General features: G+C 41.3%; 2 protein-coding genes across 2 annotated transcripts in view; one reads left to right on the forward strand and one right to left on the reverse strand.

The window, feature by feature from the left end:
- Window positions 1-1,447, reverse strand: part of ZNF410 (zinc finger protein 410) — a 36,078-nt gene extending 34,631 nt beyond the window's left edge. The window contains exon 1 of the mRNA XM_075151592.1: window positions 1,433-1,447. The gene's annotated coding sequence lies outside the window, so the exon portion shown is untranslated. The remainder of the gene's footprint in view (window positions 1-1,432) is intronic.
- On the forward strand, window positions 4-21,958 carry FBXO33 (F-box protein 33). The gene is made up of 5 exons (XM_075151610.1): window positions 4-117; window positions 965-1,476; window positions 8,155-8,265; window positions 14,769-15,454; window positions 19,542-21,958. Exons 1-5 carry the CDS (start codon window positions 4-6, stop codon window positions 19,811-19,813), a joined length of 1,695 nt encoding a protein of 564 aa, XP_075007711.1. The 3' UTR covers window positions 19,814-21,958.
- Window positions 21,959-22,174: the final 216 nt, after the last annotated feature.

Below are 22,174 nucleotides of genomic sequence, written 5' to 3' on the forward strand. Positions count from 1 at the left end.
CTCATGTATCCCCTCAGGCTCGTATCCAGTTCTGTCACATGTCGGACTCTCCGTCGCGCTTCGCCTTTCCTGCGTAGTCAGCGCGTTTCCCGTAGCGGCAGCTGGAATGCTGCTGAGGTAATTTCGCTGGCTGAAAGGCGTACGTGCGGTCAGATACGGGCCGCCGCGCCCCGACACCCTTCCCACGTTTTCTTGAACACAAGGCGCCCGGGGCAGGGGAGGCTCCCACAGACTGGCGGCCGCTCCGCCGGCTGCGGAGCCGGCAGGGAAGCTGGTTCCGGAGCCTCGCCCCGGTCCCGCGCCTCCCGCCGCACTGCGTTAGGGCGGAGGAGCCGCTGGGGGGGGGAGGAGGGCCCGCGCTGCCGGGCCGGCCCCTCAGGGCGCCGCGCCGGTTGGGTACCCAGACACTCCCGCCCTGCTCGGCCGTGGAGCCCGCCGCTCCGGGTTCCGCTGCGGGGCTGGGGCGGAGGCACGCAGCCCCGGCCGCGAGGTGTCGGGGGCTCCCGGGCTCCGCTGCGGGACGCGGCGGTGGGGCAGAGGCGGCTCTTTGCTGCCGGCACGGAAGGGTTAACGGCCAACCTCCCCTCGCGGAGGCGGTTGGGCTGACTCCGCCTCCCATTCGACCGGTGGCACGTTCCATTCCCCCCGCGGGGTAATTCCTCCTCCCTCCGCCGCGGCGGCTCTCCTCGCCCCGCACGAACAGGGCGCGGCGCCGGCGGCGTGTTCATTCACGCCCCCGTCCGGGCTCGGTGGTAGGGCCTACGCCGCGCCGCACAGGCGGGGGGCCCGGCCCACCTCTCCCCCCCTCGCGCCCCTCCCCGCCGCGCTGGGCGGTGGTAGGGCCCGCTCCGCCCCTCGTCCCCCCCCCCGGCGGCGGCGCGGGTGGTGCGTCCCGGCAGCAGCCGCGTCCCGGCCGGCGCCCGCCCCCTCCGCCTTGTCATTGATGTTGTTGTTTTTGTCGCAGGAGCCGGAGGCGAGGCCGAGGCCGGGGCCGGGGCCGCCGCCGCCTGGGGCCGCCGCCGCAGCAGCAGCGGGGCTCGGGCCGGCGCCAGGCATGTCGGTGTGCGGGGAGGCGGTGGGTGCCGGCTCCCTGCCCAGCGAGCTGGTGGTGCACATCTTCTCCTTCCTGGCGGGCCCCGACCGGCTGCGGGCCTCGGCCGCCTGCTCGCACTGGCGGGAGTGCCTCTTCTACCCGGCCCTCTGGCCGCGCCTCCGCCTCAGCCTCCGCGTCTCGCCGGCCGAGCGCCCGCGCCTCGAGTTCCTCATGCGCAAGTGCGGCTGGTTCGTCCGTGAGCTCCGCGTACAGTTCGCCGCCGACAACTACCCCAGCGGCGGAGGGGGGGCGGCGGCGGCGGGCGAGGGCGCCGCGGCGGCGGGCGACGGGGAGGCGCCGCCGCTGTGCCCGCGCTGGCTCGACCTGCTGAGGACCTACCTGGAGCTGGTGCTGTGCGTCCTGAGCAGCGTCCGCAACAACAGGTACCGCCGCCGGGTCGGGCAGAGGGCCGCGCCTCGCCCGGCGGGAGCGTGAGGGGAGGCGGCGGGGGCGCTGGGGGGGCAGGCGGAGCCCCGAAGCCCCCCTGCGCCGCGCGGGGCCGGGGTCCGGCCGTCCCGTCCGCTTCCGCGGGCTGCAGCGACGCCCGCAGCCGGCAACGGCGCCTGTGGGTGAGCCGCGCCGGCCGGTTGCTGCTGGGGCCGCGCCTCTGGGGCCCCGGGCAGGGAGGGAGGCCCGCGCAGCGGCTGGGGTAGCCCGGTGGGTGTTTCTGAGGCCGCGACTTGCGCAGAAACGGAGGCGCGCTGCTTCGAACTGCCTAATTTTTATCATATTCAGTAGTTTGATGGAGAATATAAACGCAGACATTTAGTTGGCAAGCGGCTAGTCAATGTGCAAAACAGATATAGCTGCAATAATAAAAACTTCTTCGTCCTTTTGAAGGAAGGGGGGATGCAGCTCAAATGGAGCGAGTGGGAACTGGGATTTTGAATTTGGTGCCTAACAAGGCATCTTTCTCACTTTAAAATATAAGCCTGACTACAGACAGGCTTTAGACCTCTTATGCATGATTGAAAAATAGTTACTGTTATGAGAAATAAGTAGGGGGGTTAAAATTACAGCACTGGTGTTTTTCTGGTGGGAGAGGGATGGAGTACTGCCCCAATAAAATACGTTCACCTTTCCAGCTGTGAGGGGTTTTGCCGTTGAAAAGCTGAGCTTTCATGCCGGCTCTCGTGTTACCTGCTAAACTGAGATTTGACTCAGTTTTAACTAGGAGGAGGTTTTTATGTTTGCTTATTGAAGAAATACTCCAGACGGACTTTCTTGACCAAATTGAATTTAAACGTCCTGTGGTTTGGACTTTTGATGTGTTTAGATCCTGCTTTTTCACAGACTGACTTTGGCAGGTTAGGTAATTTCCTCAGGTTGGAGTTCTTTAAAGTGAAAATACTTGCATTTGCTTTACCGTGTGTGGGTGTGATCAAGATAAATATCTTTTAAAAAAGATAATAATCAGATACCCTAATGTATGGCCTCTAGTCAGCACCTAGGACAGGAAAGCAAGGATATTACAGTTAGGTTATGATGTGTTTGGAAAGCCATACAGCTTTTAGATAGGAAACGGTTAATATTATTTTCCCTCTGTGTGCATATAGCTTCACCTATCGATTAAAAAAAAAGGCTGCAAGTATTTCAGGGTATCTTTAGGATGAATTAAAGCTTGCGGATTGCCTTTGGAAAACTGTCTGCAACTGAATCATGGTCTGGTCACCGCCCCTCTTTGATTCTGGAGGGATTAGACAGTAGTTTGAGGCCTTCCTTGCTTCTTTATTTTAAAGTGTAGCAAGCGAACTTTAAATGTAATTCCTCGTTGGTTTGGGATGAATGCAAATGTGGTGTGTGAAGTCTCACTTTCAGTTCCTCTGCTCAGTTGTGCCCAGCAGGTACTTCCTGTGGTGCAGCTGCGATGATTGAGAGTTACAGACCTTGCTTCTGAAAGCGGCTCGTTGGTCCCAGCTCACCTTTATCTTAATTTATTTCTTGCCCTGTGAATCCTTGGTGTGCAAATCATGATCATCTGTCTTGATCAGTCTTCTCTTGCGTTTAAGGAGCTTTCACTTAACTGTTGAATCTTTGTGAAATCCAGCTCATGTCATAAGTAGAAAAAATGTTGAAGTGATGTTGGTGATTATCCGATCTGAGACAGATACCACTACCTGGACTTGGAATTTTGAAATAAATAGTATCTGCAGGCATGTTGCCTGGGGGTTTTATTGGAAAAACTAGAATGCCTTTTTTTTTTTTCCTCTGTCTCACTAAAATATGAGGCTGTCAAAATTAAATGTGTTGTGAGAAGGCTTTTGGTACACTTTTTCTTTAGAAAAAGATTCATTCTCTATGGCCTTATCTGAAACTTTTACAAGGATGCTTGCTTTCTAAAGTTCTTTTTACAGATTCTGTATGCACAGTGTGGCTCAGGACTGCAGTAAAATACTATGTAGAAGTAGTTGTTTCTCCGGGACCTGTTCTCTGGTAGATTAGTATAATTTCAGTGCTAAGCCAGAGTTGAAAAGTTACCAACTTCGATAGGATTTTGCATTACTGTACTTTCTTGCTGTCTTCAAATAATTTGCATGCCGCTCTTTTGTTTTGAAATGAATAGTGACTGGGGGACATAGGGTACCTGGTTATTACAGCAGGCTTTTTTTTAATGAGCATTTAAAAAATTGGGGGGGGCGGGGTTTACATTAAACACTTGACCTTTTATTCAGATTTACTTTCTGAATAGACTCCTTTTTTCCCTTGAACAGACAAGGTTTTTAGTTTATTTTGATGTCTTTCCCCCCCACCCCCCACCCAAGGTAACTACTGATAACTGATTAGTTTGCATGTAGAACATTGGGTTTAGCTCTTTAAGTAGAATTTTGAGATTGAAACGAGGTGGGAAGGGGCATTAACATATGCCAAATTGCTGCTTAGTTCTTACTGTGACTGCATGTCTAAATCAGAGGCATTGTCACCTGCCCGATGTGCAGTTTTGTCTAAGGAATGACCGCAGTCCAGTCACTTTATTTCTCTGCTTCTGTTTATTCATCTGTAACTCAAGGATAATTAATAATTCCTTCTTGTGCTTGCCATATGTCATTGTATATGGGATAGCTATTGTAATTTCTAAAATAATGGAAACAGCAGTGTTTTTAACTTCTCCAGTGGCTGAATCACTGTAAATGCATTCTTTTTGGAATTAAGTTTAAAACAGGATGACTCTTTCATTACTCCTGTCAGCCCTTATGATAGCTTTTTGGCAGAGAAGTTCAAAGAACTTCCATCTTATACTTCAGAACTGGGGAGGAAGAAATCTCCTTTTGTGAAATGGTATGCTGTTTCTTAACTGTGTAATCTTGTTGTAGGCTTTTAAATCTATTATTAAACAACACAGTAACAACCCCCCTCCTTGCAGGAAAAAAAATGTACTTTAGATGGCTCTAGAATTCCTTGAGGATTTACAATACCACAGGACCTAAGAAAAGTAATGACTAAAAGTAATGCCATTTCTAGATGCTCTCTTGGGTAAAGGAGAATGATGTGTATTTTTGCTAATAAAAGCATTTTCTGTACAACATAAAATTGCCAATTTCTAAGCAAATCTGCATGTTAAGTCTCTAGAAAAATATTTCAGAGCGACCTTTGCTAATTCTGATGGAATTAAGGAAATAACTACTCGTCCGCAACTTGGTTTAAAAAAACCTGATAATATTCTGACAAGTATTACTGCTGGCAGCCAGTTATCATCCAGAAAGGTACATTCTAGGTCTGTCTCACATTTGAGGTAAAGCTCAAGTCACCATAAACTTTATTTTGTGGGTAGCAGCATATTACTCCCAAAATATTGCTTTAATAGTGCTGGGACCATGATGAGCTCTAAAAATCTATGATTTATTTAATTAAAAGGTACTAAAGTAGTGTTTATAGTGATCTGTAACTTTTCCATGAGCTGTTATGTTTATGACAGTAAGTGAAGCAAAATAACAAGGTATATTGTTGTTTAAATAGTTGATGTTCTACCTCCTATTAAAAAAAAAAAGGGGCGGGCGGGCATAATGTTCTTAGCAATATCAGGAGGGACAAGTTGTTTCTTAGTGGCTCTTAAGAGATCCTAATAATCTGCGCCTTCTCAAATTGATCTTTCAGAACTAAGTTCTGGAAGGCAGGTGGGAGGGCGACAAACTTTCTGTGAGTCATTTCAGTGCATAGAGCAGCTAATAAGCAACTGCTGATCATTCAGTAGGAAAATTCTGTGTTCTTTTATGTAACTCTGAAATCCCAAAGTATGGTCTCTCCTCTAGCTGCTTACAAAGGAAGGTAAGAAGGTAGTGATTCCACCCCCCCCCACTCCCACCCCCCCCCCCCCGCCCCCGGCCTTTCCTCTGCAGTACATTAATTTGTGTGACTTGTTTGATCTTAGCTTGTGGAAACAAAAATGCAGATTATAGTAAAACTGTGGTATCTTGGTGAAGAATGGTATCCATCTTGGAGTTGCCAAAAATTGGTGAATCGCTCAAAACAGTAGACTGCATCTGTATTTGAGGTTTTCTAATGACTGTCTTCTATTGGTCTAAGCAGGCAGCTGAAACTGGCAAAAACTAGTATAATAATACAATAAGTGCCTTACCACTTCGTCCATGTTGAATGTAAGCAAGGCCATTTTGTTCTTTTTTCATTGGGTGTTCAAAAAGACCAAGCAAAACTGAAGATGGAGCCTAGTAAGAAGCTTATGACTTTTAGCATGTTTTTTGAGTTAGTGGAAAATAAATGGTTTAGAAATCCCCCCAAAACACATGTTTTTCCCCAGCTGTGTGTATGGGTAGTATATAGGATTAAGATGCCATTATGACTTTTAGCAAAAGATGACAATTAACTTCTAAACAATTTTATTTAAATAGCAATCACTTTACTAACTCTCTGAAATAATGTGAGCTGAACGCCATAGAGGTTGTATGACACTGCAAATAGTAGCAAAAATCTAATATTGTGTTGAACTGTGATCAGATTTGTTGATGGTAATAACTGTGCTGTGAATAGAAAAATAATTGGATGTTTTCATTGCTTAAGTTTTGAGGCGGAAAACTTTTCCGTGCATCTCTGTAGTGCATGAAATGGCAGTCAAATAGATGTAGTAAAAATGTGTGGCATACTAGTAAATAGTGTTTCATGTGTCCTGTAGTTCAGTGGCTCTAAAATTAATAGCTGCCTACAGTAGCATTCACTGGGGGTATGAATAACACAAAACAAGACCTGTGTGTGATGTGAATATGCAGGTGATTCAAAATTGTTCTGAAGATTGCATTTTGTCTCTTAGCTCTCAGAATTAAGTCACTGAGATCAGAAGATAGGAGTTTAATAATAGCATTGGCTGTGAACACTGCCTTTCACACCACGTGGAGGTTTCTGCTGCTTTCCCTGTCATACCAGACTCTCTCCTACAGCTTTTGAGGAAAGAAGAGCCCAAAATACTCTTGGTGGTGGTGCCAGTGTCTTCAGATTTCCCTGCCAAGCTTATTCTTCAGTATGATCAGGCATTGTCTTAGTCAGATTTATAGAATATTGAGCATGTGGTCAGGAGTCAGTTTATATTAACATATCAGTACAGTAGTCCTGTATTTAAAAGACTACATATTAAATTGTTAGAATTTCTGAAACAGTTGTGAAATCTAGGTATTTTGCTCCAGTCTGACTCGATACGAAGCTTGTGGATCTTGCTGTTAAGTTGTTCTTCACCTATCAAAGAAAAGTAGCAGGTGCAACAGTGGATAGATTTCAGGAAACTAGTGTACAGTTATTGAATACAGGAATTCAAAACAAGTAAATTATGACTTATAGTAGATACCAGTTACAGACTGCAATTCATACTTACTTAAAAAACGTAAAACTTGACTACTTGATACTTCCGCCCCCCCTTCCTCTTGGTAGAATATCGGCTCATACTGTGGAGGTAGTGAACTGGCACCAGAGCTTTCCTACGCTTTGAGCATTGTAATTGTATTGTGTTTTCCTCAAAGCTGATCTGAAATATTAGCATATGATTTGTAAGCCAGCAGAAATAAGGATTTATTTAACTCACTTAATTGTCAGCTACAGGTTAATTGGCATCTACTGTTTAACTCATGTATCCATTTGTGATGAAACTGGAGTTTCTGCCATGTTAATTATCAAGTGCAGACTAGTCCTTGCATGTTAGGAGTAAATCTAATTTACAGCATGTATAAATAAAACGTTGACCTGAAACTTAATCAGTTAAAAAAATAAAAATCTTAAAAGTAAATGCCACACAGCTACTCTAAAACTGCAGTTATTTTCATATCTCTTGCTTGATCTTTTTTAGGAATAGAAAAGATGCAAGTCAGAGAAATAAACTGTACTAGGGAAAGGAAAACTGACTGTCTAGCACACTGAATCGTGTCCAGCATAAACTTAGAGGTTCTTCTTTCACTTCTTTTTGGTTATCCCTTCTGAAAATTAAAATTCTATGTCATGGTGGACCACTAATCCTCTTCTAGTCACTGATGGGAAATATTAGAACAGCCTTCCCTACTTTGATATAACAGAAATTAGACACTGATTAGGGTGTGGAGAGCTTTTGCTTTTCCTGCCTGAGGTTTGTGTTGCCTCAAGTGAGGCAGGTTTGGGCTCCCATTTTAACCCAGCTGCAATGCATAAGTGCTCAGACAGGGTTGTTTGTGGTTGTGTTCTACTTGGGCATTAAATACAGTGTTAAATCTTAAAAGGAATAGGTATTTGATGTTTTCATCTGTGGCTCTTAACACACATGTTCCAAGGATTAAAAAGTACATGAAAGAACTGCTAAAACTTTTCTTTATGGTGCAGGCCTGCTGAAAATACTCCTGTGGTGACTGAAAACTGGCATTTGCTTTTACAGCTGGATTTAGCAGTTTCTGTAGTCGTCTTCCCCTTTATACTTCAGTCACGTTTTTTGTAGTTCCGTATGTACCTGTATTCCAGGACAGTAAGATGTTTCCCAAAACAGACTACATGTTCCAGTAATAATGTGTTCTTATTGCTTGTGTTTGTCTTATCCAGAATGATTCTTCACAGTGTTTTAATTTTGTGTACAGATTCCTCTTTATTTTGTTTTTTCACAGGAACCTCCAGAAGTTAAGTCTCTTTGGGGATATAAGCATTCTGCAGCAACATGGAAGTATATCAAATACATACCTCGGCAAGGTTGACCCTGATGGCAAGAAGATTAAGCAGTGAGTTATATTTGTAAATTATCAAATACATTAAAATAATAAAAACAGATAACAGAAAACAGATTTTCATGCCTGAAATACATGACTGAGAAAGCTTTAAGTTTTTAATAGGATGAGAATCTAAATTCTTAAGTTGAGTTTATTTCTGTTCCTACTATTTACATGAAGTAGTCCGTTTTTGTGGCTTTTTTTTTCCCTTCTCAGCAGGATGAGAATCCTTTCTTTCCTCTTTTCATTGTGTTCTAGAAACAATATTATGTTAATGCCACAAAAGGGGAAGAGGGATGGGGGGTTGTTACCAGCACCTCTACTATTGCTGTACATGAAAAAATTAGAAAAGGAAGTATCTGTTGTATTTCACAAGAACTGAGGACACGTAGCAAATAAACTTGAAAGAGAACTTAAACACAAACAACTTACTTCAAGTTGCATCTCAAAACTAGGTTATATATTCCAGAATTCCTGGAATATCATAGCTCACAATGTGCTTGTTTAGTTCAGAGGTGTATTTTAGCTTGCCATAATTATATTACAGTACAGTCCTTGAATGCTTATAATCAGAATAGCTAGTTCTTCTTTGGAAAAGGTTAAATACAATGTAAAAAGCTACTGACTTCTGGAATAAATTACCACAGAGGGAGTGATGCTAAGTTAACTATTTTAGCAGTTCTGCTAAAACTTTCCATATAGATAAAACCTGAATACCATCGTTTTAATTTGTGTCAGTTTAAACATCTTTCTCCCAGTAGCTTGGGAGTGGAATAAGTACAGCCAGATCTTTACTATTATTTTTTAGAGTGGTTTTAGAACTAGTGTAGGTATATTATCAGATCAATGTATGTACGTGAACACAACCATCGAACTAAATGTTTGGTCCTGACTTAAATTTGCAAACCAGTGCAAATACAGATGTGTGTCACAGACTGTGGCTTTGTCATCCATTGTGCTTAGAATGCAGAACTTAGAGCAATCTGGGATTCTATTTAACATCCGTACTGTAGTGCTGTGTGCTGGTAAAAGGCTAATTTAGTAAAAGCTCCTTTTTTTCATATCCTTCGTTGTGAAAACATAAATATATGATCAAATCTTTGCCAAGGGGCTTGAAGAGAGCCATCCAAGTAGGTGTTTACTCATGGTTAAACATGGTTAAACATTTTTTTCAAACAAATAACAAAAATAAGTGTGCATGTTTCAGAGCCATAAACCATTCAAAACTCATTATCTAATTTGAAGTTAGTCTTTTAGGTCAATATTGACCTTTGCACATTTTGGAATTGAGCAAATAAATGCTACCTCTTTTTTGTCTGTCTGGTTTTGGTGGGGTTTTTTTTCTGGAATAAAACAATGTATTTGGGACCTGCTAGTCCTTTTCTAAATTAAAGGAAAGCTGGCAGCGTTTTAGTCAGTGTTCCCAAGTTCATCAGCATGTCGCGGATGAGTGATTTAGATCACTTAAGGAATCACTGGCAAAGGTGCTAGCAAAAGGTGGTTTTAATAGGAATTTATAAAAGCGCGACTTAGCAAAGTTCGATGGCAAGGTTCACTGCATCACTTACTACATGGATGAAACATACAAAGGAAAAATTGAGTTAGAATTGAGCTAGAATGATTTATATAGAGACCGAAGATGCAAAAGGATAAGGGAGGCCCTCACGTGGAGTCACGAGATTCAGAGAAGACCCCCTTACTTTCTAAACTCCTGATGGAGCTTAGGTGCGACTAGGTCCAATCTTAGTTTCAGGCTTGGTCAACAGTTCATGTCTAATGGAAGAAATACAAAGAGTAAGGAAATCCTCCCATTGAGTCACGAGGTTCAGAGTAGATCCCCGTGCTTTCTAAACTCCTAATGGCACTTAGGTGCGGCTGGATCCACTCCTAGTCCCAGAATTGGTCAACTGTTTATGTCTAAGGGATTATGTGTCTAGTAGCAGTCTAAGGTTCATTCACAGTTTTAAGGTGGATCACAAGATTTTAGCAACACTTAATCATTGACTAATTTAACATTTACAAAGTGAGTCAATAGATTTACTACAATCACAACAGTGGCCTAATTACAGGTTTGAGATGGCAATATTTATACTATACTTGCTACTGGGTACCTAAATCAATTAATGCACGCACACAGACACAAAGGGATATAAATGTACAAAGGTATACCTGTTAAAAATTCCCCTCCATTTCAATGAAATATTCACTTCAATTGTCTCGGCATTTCTCAGCGGGCAAGGGGTTGAGCCTCAAGGAGTGAAGGGCCAGGTCCTGTCATCAGCTTTTGGCGACGGTCCTCTGAACTTTGCAAACTTGGGAGTTCATGAGCTCTGAGAGGCATCCCACTCAAAGGGAGATGCTGGTTGCAGCCTGCTGCAGTCCAGGAGAGTTCAAAGGGCCTCACTTAGCACCGCTGTTTATAGGGTTGCAAGATGATTGGCTTTAGAGATCAGTAAATTTCCATCCTGGTCACAATTCTAGTAACAATGGTACTGTTCCACTCGAGCTACAATCCAGGTAAGGAATGTTCCAAGGCTGTCAGGGGATGACTAATCGTTCCCGCTGTCATTCCCCACCTTGGCCAGGCAACGGGAGTTCCTGGTACGATTAGTGCCGCTCCCCACCTCAGACATGCAAGAGTTCCTGGTATGGTCAAGGGACGCTTAACCGCCCAACTCATTACACAAAGGCCGAGGCCTAATGGGAATTCCTGAGATCGTAGAGCGGCCCAGGGGAGGGGGGAAATGCATCACCACACACAGCAGTAGCAGCAGATTTACTTCAGGAATTAAATCTTTATGGCTCCTTAGTCTTGACTTTTGCATTTGGGGTTTGCATCAGTTAAGTTGCAAAACATGGATACTGGTAACTAACACTGAAAGGTACTGAGCAACCTTTGGAGACCGCATTATTGGCAGTTGAGGATTTTTGGAACCTGTATGGTGATAAACCTTACTAGCTGTTCAGGAACTTCCTGCAATTAAAGTAGTCGGGGGAGAAAATGTGACACTTCCTTACATCCGTAGCATTGAGCTGGGTGTAACAGACCGTGGGTAAAACCTCAGCTAGCACAGAACCATTACGATGCTCCCCCAGGTTAAGACTAAGGTTTGTTCTGAGGGAGCGGAGGCTTTGGATTGTGTTTTCAAAAATGTACTTTTGCAGTGATCAGCATGGGTTTATAATGCTGCTTCTTTTTCTGAATAGCATATCTGTCCCTGGTTACTTTCTAAAATTCTCTTTACAACTTAGTTCATTACTGTTGGGAAGCTCAGCGTAAACAATACATTTGTCTTGAGTTGAACAAAGGGTAGTTGTTTAAAATTTTGGCTTTCTGAAATCTGTTTCCCATGATTGATCCATGTGGTTCAGATAGTTTGGTTTCCAAAACAACCAGTTTAGCTTCTGTTATTAAACAAAACATTTTGATTGATAGTCTTTAATTAAACAAATGGGCTCCATATGGACCTTAGTAATATGTTTGTTTCCTGTCCAGGGCTATCGATATGCCTCAGTACTGGTCAGGACTATTTTTGGGGCTTAAACTCAGCCTGTCTAGTCAGGCTTTGGTCTGTCCTCTGGCTGAAAGCACCATTTGGGGCATTAATTGTGAAAGTAATTTATTTTGATTTTTTTATTTTTTAAATAGTTTGCTCCAGTATGATCATTTATAGGTTTCAGGTTGATGGTGAACATCTCGTAATTGCTGCTTACAGAGAGTGAGGGGGACTGATTAAATGCACTTGTTGAGGCTGTGTTGCTTTCTTGCATGTTCTGAGGTCTGCTTATATTTTGTGTTATACTTACTAAACCATGCTTAAACTTCAGCTTTATAAGCGAGCTTTAAGATAACCACATGTAAGTTAAGATAAATGTTGTACTACATGGTAGGCAGTTGAAGTAAAAGTTAATATTATAATAAAGTAGGTGTTAATTCCCAAGAATTCACTTAATATGTCTGAATTTCTAGAATACAGTTCAAACTATTTTTGCAAATTCCAGTTAGATGCAGTCTGTTTATGAAAAAGAGGATGTGCATAAGAATTTGCAGGGGAGGAAAAACCCCTTTTGCATCTTCGGTCTCTATATACATCATTCTAGCTCAATTCTGACTCTAATTCTAATTTTGGAAAAATTTATTTGAAATATGTTAAAACTAAGGGCGTGTGGTTTATATTGTGCTTCCTGTCTGGCCTTCTATAAAGCAGGTATTAAAAACAGTCCAAAAGTGATCACTATTAAATATTCTCTATTGACATGTTTGATCTTTTTTTATTAAATTGGCAAAGAACTGGCAAAGATTGACTACTTGGACTATTACAAAATAAATTCTACCATTGCTGCAACCATTACAGCACCTTTTGTAGATGTGTATGGTGAGAGCAGGGAGGAAAGAGTCTTTGTTCATTGAAAGAAATTAGAGAGGTTCCTGTGGTAGAACCTTTTTCTTTGGGGGTTGTCAGAGAATCTGCCTTCAATTTAAGCACTGGCAGGAATAATTAGGAAACAAACATTGCCAGGATCAAACAGGGCTCATCTGAACTGTAAAAGAATTTAGGAATAAAATAGCAAAACTACACTATCTGTGACTCTTGACCTGTTGTTTAAAACTCTGTTTAATTTGTGTCGCAGTTGCCAGTCCTCAGTTTAAAAAAAAAATTCAGATCTGGTAGAACAGAAGTCTTTAAACCTGATAACTATACTAGGCAAAACCTTGGGAACTATTCTGAGGTGTGTAATAGATAAATATAATAACCACACTAGCTTTTCCACTTACAAAGAGAAGTCAGGCCTTGCCAACCCAGTACATCCTTAGGAGAAGGAAGAAAGCAGATGCAGGCAAGGGAGAGGATGAATAAGGATTGATCTTTTAACTTTCTTACAACTGAAGGATTATGGGTCATCAAAGGTAGTAGGTGAGAGGTTCAGAGCAAGCAAGAAGAGGGGGGAATTGCACCGCAGACTTCGTTATTATTGGATGTTACAGTTGCTAAAAGCTTACTTGGCTTAAAGAGGAGCCTGGATAAATTTGTACAAGTGAGGTCCTTGAGGGTTACTAAATACAGAAAGCCACCTCTGGCTCAGGAGATCTGAGTTACAAATTTTTGGAAACTAAGGAGATATTTGAGAAATATCCCTGTGTGCTTTCCTTGTTCTGACGCACTTCTTGAGGCATTAGTGTTTTTCTTTTGTCAGGCAGGATACAGGGCTAAATAAGCCTTTAATTTTGTCTGGACATCATCTCTATTAAAGATATGTGGATGAGAATAGTAACTTTGTAACATTGTTTTGCTTAGATGTATAAAGTGTACAGATATTCATAAGAAGAAAGGAAGAAGTGTTCTGTGCAAAACATTACCTGATTTGAGGCACAAAGGTTTCTGCTAATTTTGTACTAGAGGTGTTTACGTCTTATTTCTTGGCATTTCATGGAGCTGTCATAGCCTGGCTCAACTGCTTCCCTTAAATGCTGATCTATCTTTCTGGCTGACCAGGGTTTGAGATCAAACTCTCATCTACACGTCCTAGAACGTATGTGCTCAAAGAACACTTGTCATTTGGGCAGGAAGACTCTTTTGGGCCTTAGCAGCTGTGAGATGAAGACTGGAAAAATATTTGGAGAAAGTTTGAAGAGTTTGACTGTAGTATTTGAATTTAGTATTCGAAATCTTATCTTAAAATACTTTTGCTGCCTTCCTGAATTAAATATCTAACTTAAATATTTTTTAAAAAAAAAAGGGGTAGGAGAGGTGGGATGCATCAGAATAAGTGCATAATAATCATGCAGCATAATAAATGGCATGAGGATTCTGGCAGTGCCAGAATCATCTGGCACTGATAATCTGAGATTGAAGTGTTAGGAGGTTCAAGTTGATTTGGTAAAACTTGAACCTGTTGACACTTGAAAAATCCTGTTAGCTGTACATTCAGAATTTTATTTAAAGATCATCTTATATGTTTATTCTTTAGCCTTTAATAAGCAAAGTCAAGCAAGTAGTTTCAAAGCATTCTAACTTATGCTCAAAGTCAAGTTTCTGCAACCTTTCATTGAAAATGACTTTTTTTTTTCTATATTGAATTTGCAGTTCTGGAGAGGTTAGCAAATATGAAAAGCTATTTTTAAAAACAACTGTGTTTTAAAAGCATTACAGGTTTTCTTATTTGCGTAACCTTAAAACGTATGTGGGAAGGTGTAAATACGTGCTGAGAAATACATGAAATGAAGGTTCATAGTGTGCCACTGTTTTTGAAAGACAAAGTACATAATTTTTCTCAAGATAGTTTACAATTTTAACCTTTTAAGTGCAGTGAAGGTTAAATTGCTGTGGGAGGCCTGCAGAGTCAGATTCTAACATTTGTAGTTCACAAGAACCGTAATAATAGCGCCTTTCTGCAGAATAAGGCCATAAATGAAAGAAGAAGAAGAATTCTCAAATAAAAAAAATAGAATGATATGCAATTGGTAAGACTAAACCATGTTTAATAGGATCTTTGTCTGTTTTGTTTACTTGCAGAATACAACAGCTGTTTGAAGAGATATTAGGCAATAGCAGGCAATTGAAATGGCTGTCTTGTGGGTTTATGCTGCAAATAGTAACTCCCACATCATTGTCCTCCTTATCAAACCCCATAGCCAACACCATGGAACATCTGAGCTTATTGGACAACCACATTCCTGGTAATACCACTCTTATCACTGCGGTTGAATTGGAGCGCTTTGTGAATCTGCGTTCGCTCGCTTTGGATTTCTGTGATTTTACAGCTGAAATGGCAAGAGTCCTGGCTGACAGCAACCATGTGCCTTTGCATCGACTGTCTCTCCTGGTCCACAGTGTTTCCATAATGCACAAGTCATTGGACAATATGCCGGAAGATGAGAATTGGAAGGCGCTGACTCGCAACAGCACTAATCTTCGGGTTTATATAATGGCTTTTGATGTCAAGAGTGATGATATGTTAAGGATTCTTAAGCCCAGTATCCCCCTAGAGAGGATTCACTTTGACAGCTACATCACTTGTGTTTCAGGGGCTGTTGTTGACCTCATATCCAGGCAGTATGACAAGTTCCTCACTCATTTTATACTAATGAATGATGTGATAGATATGTCTGGCTTCCCAGATCTTAGCGACAACCGGAATGAAGATCCACTTGTCTTACTAGCCTGGAGGTGCACAAGACTGTCTCTCCTAGCTGTTCACGGTAGGTAATACATTGCACAGGCATAGTATTTTAAATACTGAGAACAATTCAGCCTTTCTAATCATAATGTGTTTTAGTAGAGTGGTGTTCAAAGGTCTGCTGCACAGTTGCTATACATGCTATTGTACCTTATACTGGTATTTTTGTGTTTGAAAATATGAAGGTGTTTATTGTGTATGAGTTCTAAACATACTTGTAGCTTACTAACTTCTATTGAGAAGTCACATAGGATTTCATTAGACTGTTCACAGAAACGAGGATAACTAAGAATTGAGCATTCTAGGAGGCTTATCCCGAAAGCGGTCTGCACTGTGCAAGTTCCACCAAGTGGCTGGTTATGTGAACGTGAACACTGAAAACATTTGCTGTCTTACTGTAAGCTTATACACTGGCAAGATTAGATGATTGTGCTTCCTGTTTGTAAATAACATGGGTGAAGTGCCCCGAGGCTGAGAGGAGGAAGTCTGTTACCAGTTTGGTAAGACTTTGCCAGCAGATAAAGGCTGAAAAATATAAAGTGGAGGAGGTTGCCTCGCTGAGTGCATTGGTTTCACCAGTAATACCAGAGCTAGGTTTATCCCACCTATTTATTTGCCATATAATTACAAATATAAAAAGAAGTGTACATTTGTATTTAGCTCTGTCGTCAGTACAGTACTTGCTAGAAGTTACAGTTGTTTGGCAAATTTTAAGGCACCTGAAACTGAAATAATGCAGAATAGTTCTTTTTGTTTGTGCTGGAATCAGCTTACCAAGACCAAGTTTGCGGATGCATGAAGGAGTTAAGCGATGACTCTGTATTGTGTTGCATAAGAATGAATGCTGTTTCCTCAGACTGCCTGGGGGAGTAAATCTCCAGTCATTCAGCACAAACAGGAGAGACCTTCAGCAGTCAAGGTTGTACGTTCAGATTTCTGTTGGCTGAAGTCAGAAGGTCCTGCTGTATTGGCTAGAAAAAGTTTTTCCACTGTCTTCTACTGAAAAATCATAGGGTGGCGGGGGGAAATCAATTCAGCTGTCTCTCCTTTATAGTTTCCAGGTCTGACAAATTTTGGATACTGGCACATGACCTTACCATTCTAAATATGGATTTTAGCAGTTTCTTTTAACATTTGGATACAAATTTGAGAACCTTTTAAAAAAAAAATTAAAAAAAAAAAAATCACATGTTATCTTAAATTCTCGTACTACTACAGGGAAGTCCTCTAATATATTATCTAAACTTGAAAAGATCGTAAAATATCTGAACATAAGCTAGTGTAAGTATCATTTAATATCAGTGTATGTCATTCAGTAGAAGGTATTAGTCTGTACAGAGCATTGGGAAAGCAAATGCCTTCTACAGTTCTGTCTAGCAAATGGTTGTTGCGGCATCCTCTTTCTTTGGAGAGATGCTGTGTATATCTGGGTGAGAGAGTGGCCAAATATCACTCTTGCTCTGATGTTAGGATTCAGTTTCTTTCCCCTTCTTTTCTCCCCTCCTTGCAGCAGAAGCTAGCTAAGCTGCTTTAAATGCCTCCTGATCTTTTTTTAAGCTGTGAATATGACTTCTCTGGTACTATACCATAAGCATCTTTCTTCTAGAGTAGCAACTGTGAGAAGAGCATGACTAGGAAGAAAGATCTAGAACACTGTGATACTTCAGTACAGCGTCTTAACCTCACGCTCGTATTTTCTGAGGTTTACCAGACGATGGTTTCTGGCTCCACTTGGCATAGTCTTCATGATACTATCAAGCTTCCTTCAGGAAAAAATGGTGGTTTTGTTCAAAGTGCCATAGTTTGCTTTATATGTAAGTGCTCAGGTTTCTTCTCCTATGTACTGAAGTGGTTATTCTTCAGTTTCCAGTACCTCTCAGGATTTTTGGTTTTCCCTCTTTTACTATTAGTTTGCTCTGAAAAAGGCTTTGACTTATGTATAGTTTTGGCTGCCACTTGTCACTGACCAAAAGAGGAGGCGGAAAACATACCCTAAGGACACTCTTTTCCTTGGGTGCCTTGAGATTCTCTTCTGTCTTTTGTGGGAAGTCATATCATCTTTCCACCAAGGTAGCATCTTCAGGAGCAGAGGAAAGCTGATTGAAGGATATTAAATATGTTCTTGCAGAATGAAGGAAGGGTGTGAAGAGTGTGTGGTCATTTGGGATGGGGACAGTAGGATAGTCAGAGTGGTATGATCTGGCATTGTGAATAAAAAGCACAGCCCATTGATGGGGACTGAAGAATTTTTTTTTTCCCCTCCTCCTTAAGAGAAGGACACTTCATGTGGATTTTCAAGACTTTGTGTTGTAAACATATTGTGTTACCTATAAGATTCTTAGTTTTATCCTGTCCATGAGCAAAACTAAAGTGGAAATTTTTTACTAGCAAGGAAAAACAAATTATGGTGTGCCCATGGTGAATTTGTTGTTCAGTGATACTTGTAGCGAAGTGATCATTCCCTGTCACCTCTGAATACTTAGCTGGGCAGAGGCTTTTTGGCTGCTGGAAGGTTACTGAAAAACTTCAGGCAAAACTTTTTAAAGGAGAGTTAATTTAAAATGAGATTAAGTTGAGAATAAAATGGTTGTTCCAGAGCATAGAGGATCTGACCATGAAAAGTTATAGCAAAAGCCGTATACCTGAACCACAAGGATGGTGCAGGCAGTTGTTGTTCCCTTTATTCTTGCACTTTCTGTCAAGAATTTCTTTAGTAAGTTCCTTTATGATGAAGTTAACTGGAAGGTGTTGTGAGCTCCTTCAATCCTGATAGGGAAGTGTCATCATACAAGTGGAATTTTCCATTGGGTTTAATGTCCTACAGCCTTATTGACAGCTTCATCTTCTGTGGGCAGTTGTGCTAGAGGTGAAGTATCAGGAGATGAAGTTGTGGGAATTCATGCATTCCTAATGATTAATATACCAGAAATGAGCTATACAGAAGTATGCAGGTTTCTTTGTTGAAAAAACCTACCCTGAGCAACATATTTACCGAAAACCTTAGAGACAAACAGTAGGAAAAAGTAAAAGAAAACAGAACGAAAAATTCTACTTACTTTGTTACTTTGACATCAGTTTTCTTCATTCTTTAACTAGCTGTCTTATTTTGATACATTATGGTGTAGAGCATGTTAACTGCATTGTTGAAGACCAAACCACAGTTAGTTTTTATTTCTCAGCAGCTTAACTTTGCCAGTTCAAATACTGTGCAGACTGCAAGTTTACTTGGAATCTAAGTGGGCATCTCACCAAGAGGCTTAGCACCTGTGAGAATGATGATGAAGGCAGAAATGAGCCTTTCCTTTTGCAATGGAAGGGCTGACTTGGCAGAGCTCCCAAAAAGGGAAGTTCCCAGATCATCTGTGGTTGCATCTGAATAAGGAGGAGCTCAGCATTTGCCTTAGCCAGGGTACAGAAAGCAAACAGGTAACTGGGGAGTAGGTGTTTTTAAAGAGGGATGCCGATATACACTAATGGGGAAAGAGGGAAGCTTTGTAATTATGGTTAATCTCAGATAGAATAACAAGATATATGTAGGTTTTTTTTTTTAATATTGGTGTGACCTATTTCCTGGAGAGGCTTCTGGTTTGTGTGTGTTGGGTTTTTTTGTTTGGTTGGTTTGTTTTGGGTTTTTTGTTTTGTTTTGAGGGGTTTTTTTTAAGTCTACCTCTAATGCAACAAATGCTAACTTATGATTTTTTTCTAGCACAAGCAGTTTTAAAACAGTCCTTTTATACATTCACTTAAAATAATGGATTACTCACTGTTTTTCATTCTATTTATTTATACTACAAAGTAGATCACAGGAGGTTTGAAATTGTAGGTGTATGTAACTTGGAGTAAAGAAGTCCACTTTTCTACAAGTGGTGAAAAAGTCTAGAAAAGCTTGGTCAAACTACCTGAAATATTTTTGATACTTCCTTATTCAGAATATAAAATGGGATTTTACCACTTGCAGCAAAAAAAAAAAATGCCATAGGGGAATTCTGCCAGATGGAAAATGACAAAATTTGGAAGGATGTTGAGATGCTCTGGTATTAAGTACTTTGGTGAAAAAAATGCCTTGTAGCAAAATGACAGAGCAACTTCTCTTTTTTTTTTCCCCCTAGGTTATACAGTTTGGGCTCATAATCTTATTGCAATTGCTCGTCTTCGTGGCTCTGACCTGAAAGTTCTTGAAGTCACAGAAGAAAGCATTGATTTCGACCAAGGAGAACTGGCTGATCAGGATGTGGATCCAGTACACAATCTCATTGAGCAAGTATCTCTTGGATTGGGTCGACCTTGGCACGCAGTCATGGACATAGAGCTGCTCAGTGTCTTCACTGAGCCAACCCGTCACTTTTACAGAGAGATGCAAAGCTTCAGTGAAGGCATTTAGCTCCTTATTTACAATTCCTGTGGTTACATATGCAAGTAGGGTCCTATTATGTTTTTTCAGTAGCGTGAATTAACCCCTTTTGTGCTGTGTTTAATCAGTATTAGCTATATAGAATTATATATGTGTATTCTACTTCTTGATCAAAGAACGTAGTCGGGTATTGGTTTAGAAGCTGAAAGTGGCAGTGTTTAGGGTTTTCACGGTTAATGGACTTGTCTACCAAACCTTACAGAGATACAGCCAAAGGCTGTCTGAGGTTGCCAGCTAACTTTACTTTTATTGAGTAACTGCGTTTTGAATGATTTTACTATTATATCGGAGTTCTGTGCTCAGGAGCCAACTCTTTTTAATACCCATATCCATAGCCCAGTGGATTTCTGTGCTGTCATTGTGTGCTTAATCTGGTAGCATGCTACTTAATAGGCTTAAAAGGAAGAGAAGTCTATCCAGGGCTGTTCATTGTAAGACTCTCACCTTGCTTTATTTCACGTGCAGATTCTGAAGCATGACTTAACTACCATTCTCAGCTTTTCTTAGCTGTTAAGCGGCGGTGTGAAACACTAGTTTTTCAGGTATCTGCACTTACAGATTCACTCCATAAGCTTGTAGTCTTTTGGAATCTTTGCAAACTCCTCCTAGTTTATTCTCATGTTCTGTCATCTTCCTTAGAAGTTAGCTTTGGGCCAAAGTTTAAAAGAAAAAACTAAGAATGTGCACTCCGATGAGGTAAAAACGTAACAGTGAAGACTTCAGTACAAAGGTATACACCTGCAAACAAACATTAGTCGTGAAATCCCTAGCAACCAAGTCACTGGATTTTCTCTGTCAGCGCCTGTGTCAGCTGCCAAAGAATAGATTAAAAACGAAGAAGTGCCCACATGCTGGCAGGGGCAGGCCAACTTTTGGCCAGCCAGATACTGCTAGATTGTAATATATAAGGTCGAATTTCGACCTGTGGTACACAGCTGTGCTGTGGCTCAGTCAGCAACCTCAGAACTCTTAACAAACATGCACCTGTTTCACTGTGAATAGTGAATGTAAAGGAAGGAAAGGAAACAAATACAAAGCTTGTTCTATCACAGGTATGAGCTGCTATGATGCATGAAGAACATTCCATGAAGTATGTTTTAAAATCTTGTTATATCTGAGAGGCTTTAAAAGCCGATTTAACTGTTTCAGGGCAACCGCGGTACAGACGTGGTCTCTGTGAGACTTCCACCTGACCCCAGTTTTAAGTGGTACGAATGTTGTGCATTTAATGTTTAAAGGACAGTCTGCAATAATAAAGTAAGTGGCCAACGTGGGTGCCCAGCAGTGCTGAGACCTGGCTGCTATATTGTAAGCTTTGGAAAACACAATTTATGCAACAGATGTCCAGATATGATTCTATTTATGGAAAAAGTTTATATGTGTTTTACAAATGGTTTTACCATCTTATATTAAAATGACCTTTTGACAGGTGTGCGCTGTTTTGTCTCCAGTGAGCACATACCATGCGGATTTTATATGTACATCAGTAGAGTGAATCCACTGGCACAGTGTGTGTATATGCCAGATGTGGTGAGATTTTATCTTATAAATGTGATCAGATAAAAAAAAAAAAAACTCCTGACAGAAAATGTAAGGAAACCAGCTGAATGTTTGAATTGATGACTGATGTTGTATGGTTTATGTTAAATGTATATTCTTTTAATCAATGAATAAAGCATTAAAAATTGATCGCTGTATAAAATATTTTATTGTATCAGCATGAAGATTTTTAGAATTAAAACGCAACATCGTTCCTAAGCTGTGTATAACTGGTAGCTCCCATTGTGTTTAGGTCAACAAAAGAGTCTAAAATAAGTCGTATAGTAATTTTTTTTTTTTATTCGGCTGAATTTTGTCAACATTTTTGGGGGGGTGGAGGAAGGGGAAGGATGCTTTGCTAAAGATCAGACTATCCGACCAGTTAGCACAAACAGTATATCATGATATGACTTATTAGACTGATACAGTAAACTGTGGATTGTAGAATATAGAAGACTATTTTTGAGAAATTCCTGCATCCATTGCAATTGCTTAAATCAAAATCTAATGTGCTCAAGAAAAATGTATAGTACTTCTTTGGTGTCCCACTATTAAATAGATTATGAATACCTGCAATGCTTCAGTTTGACGTTTTATCCGTACTCAAGAGTACGTAGCTGTGCATTTTGAATGAAAACTGTAAATGTCTGGTAAGCTGTCGAAGAGCTGCCATGCCCTGCAATGGCTGATCGTGCTGTGAGAATTGTCGGAGTGGCTGTTCCGTGTGTGCGTGCCAAGCACGGATTTCATTTGAGCTTCTGAACTTCATTTTATGATAGTCCAAACTGCTAC

This window comes from Calonectris borealis, chromosome 5 (genome assembly GCF_964195595.1).
Source record: "Calonectris borealis chromosome 5, bCalBor7.hap1.2, whole genome shotgun sequence".
Taxonomy (NCBI): domain Eukaryota; kingdom Metazoa; phylum Chordata; class Aves; order Procellariiformes; family Procellariidae; genus Calonectris; species Calonectris borealis.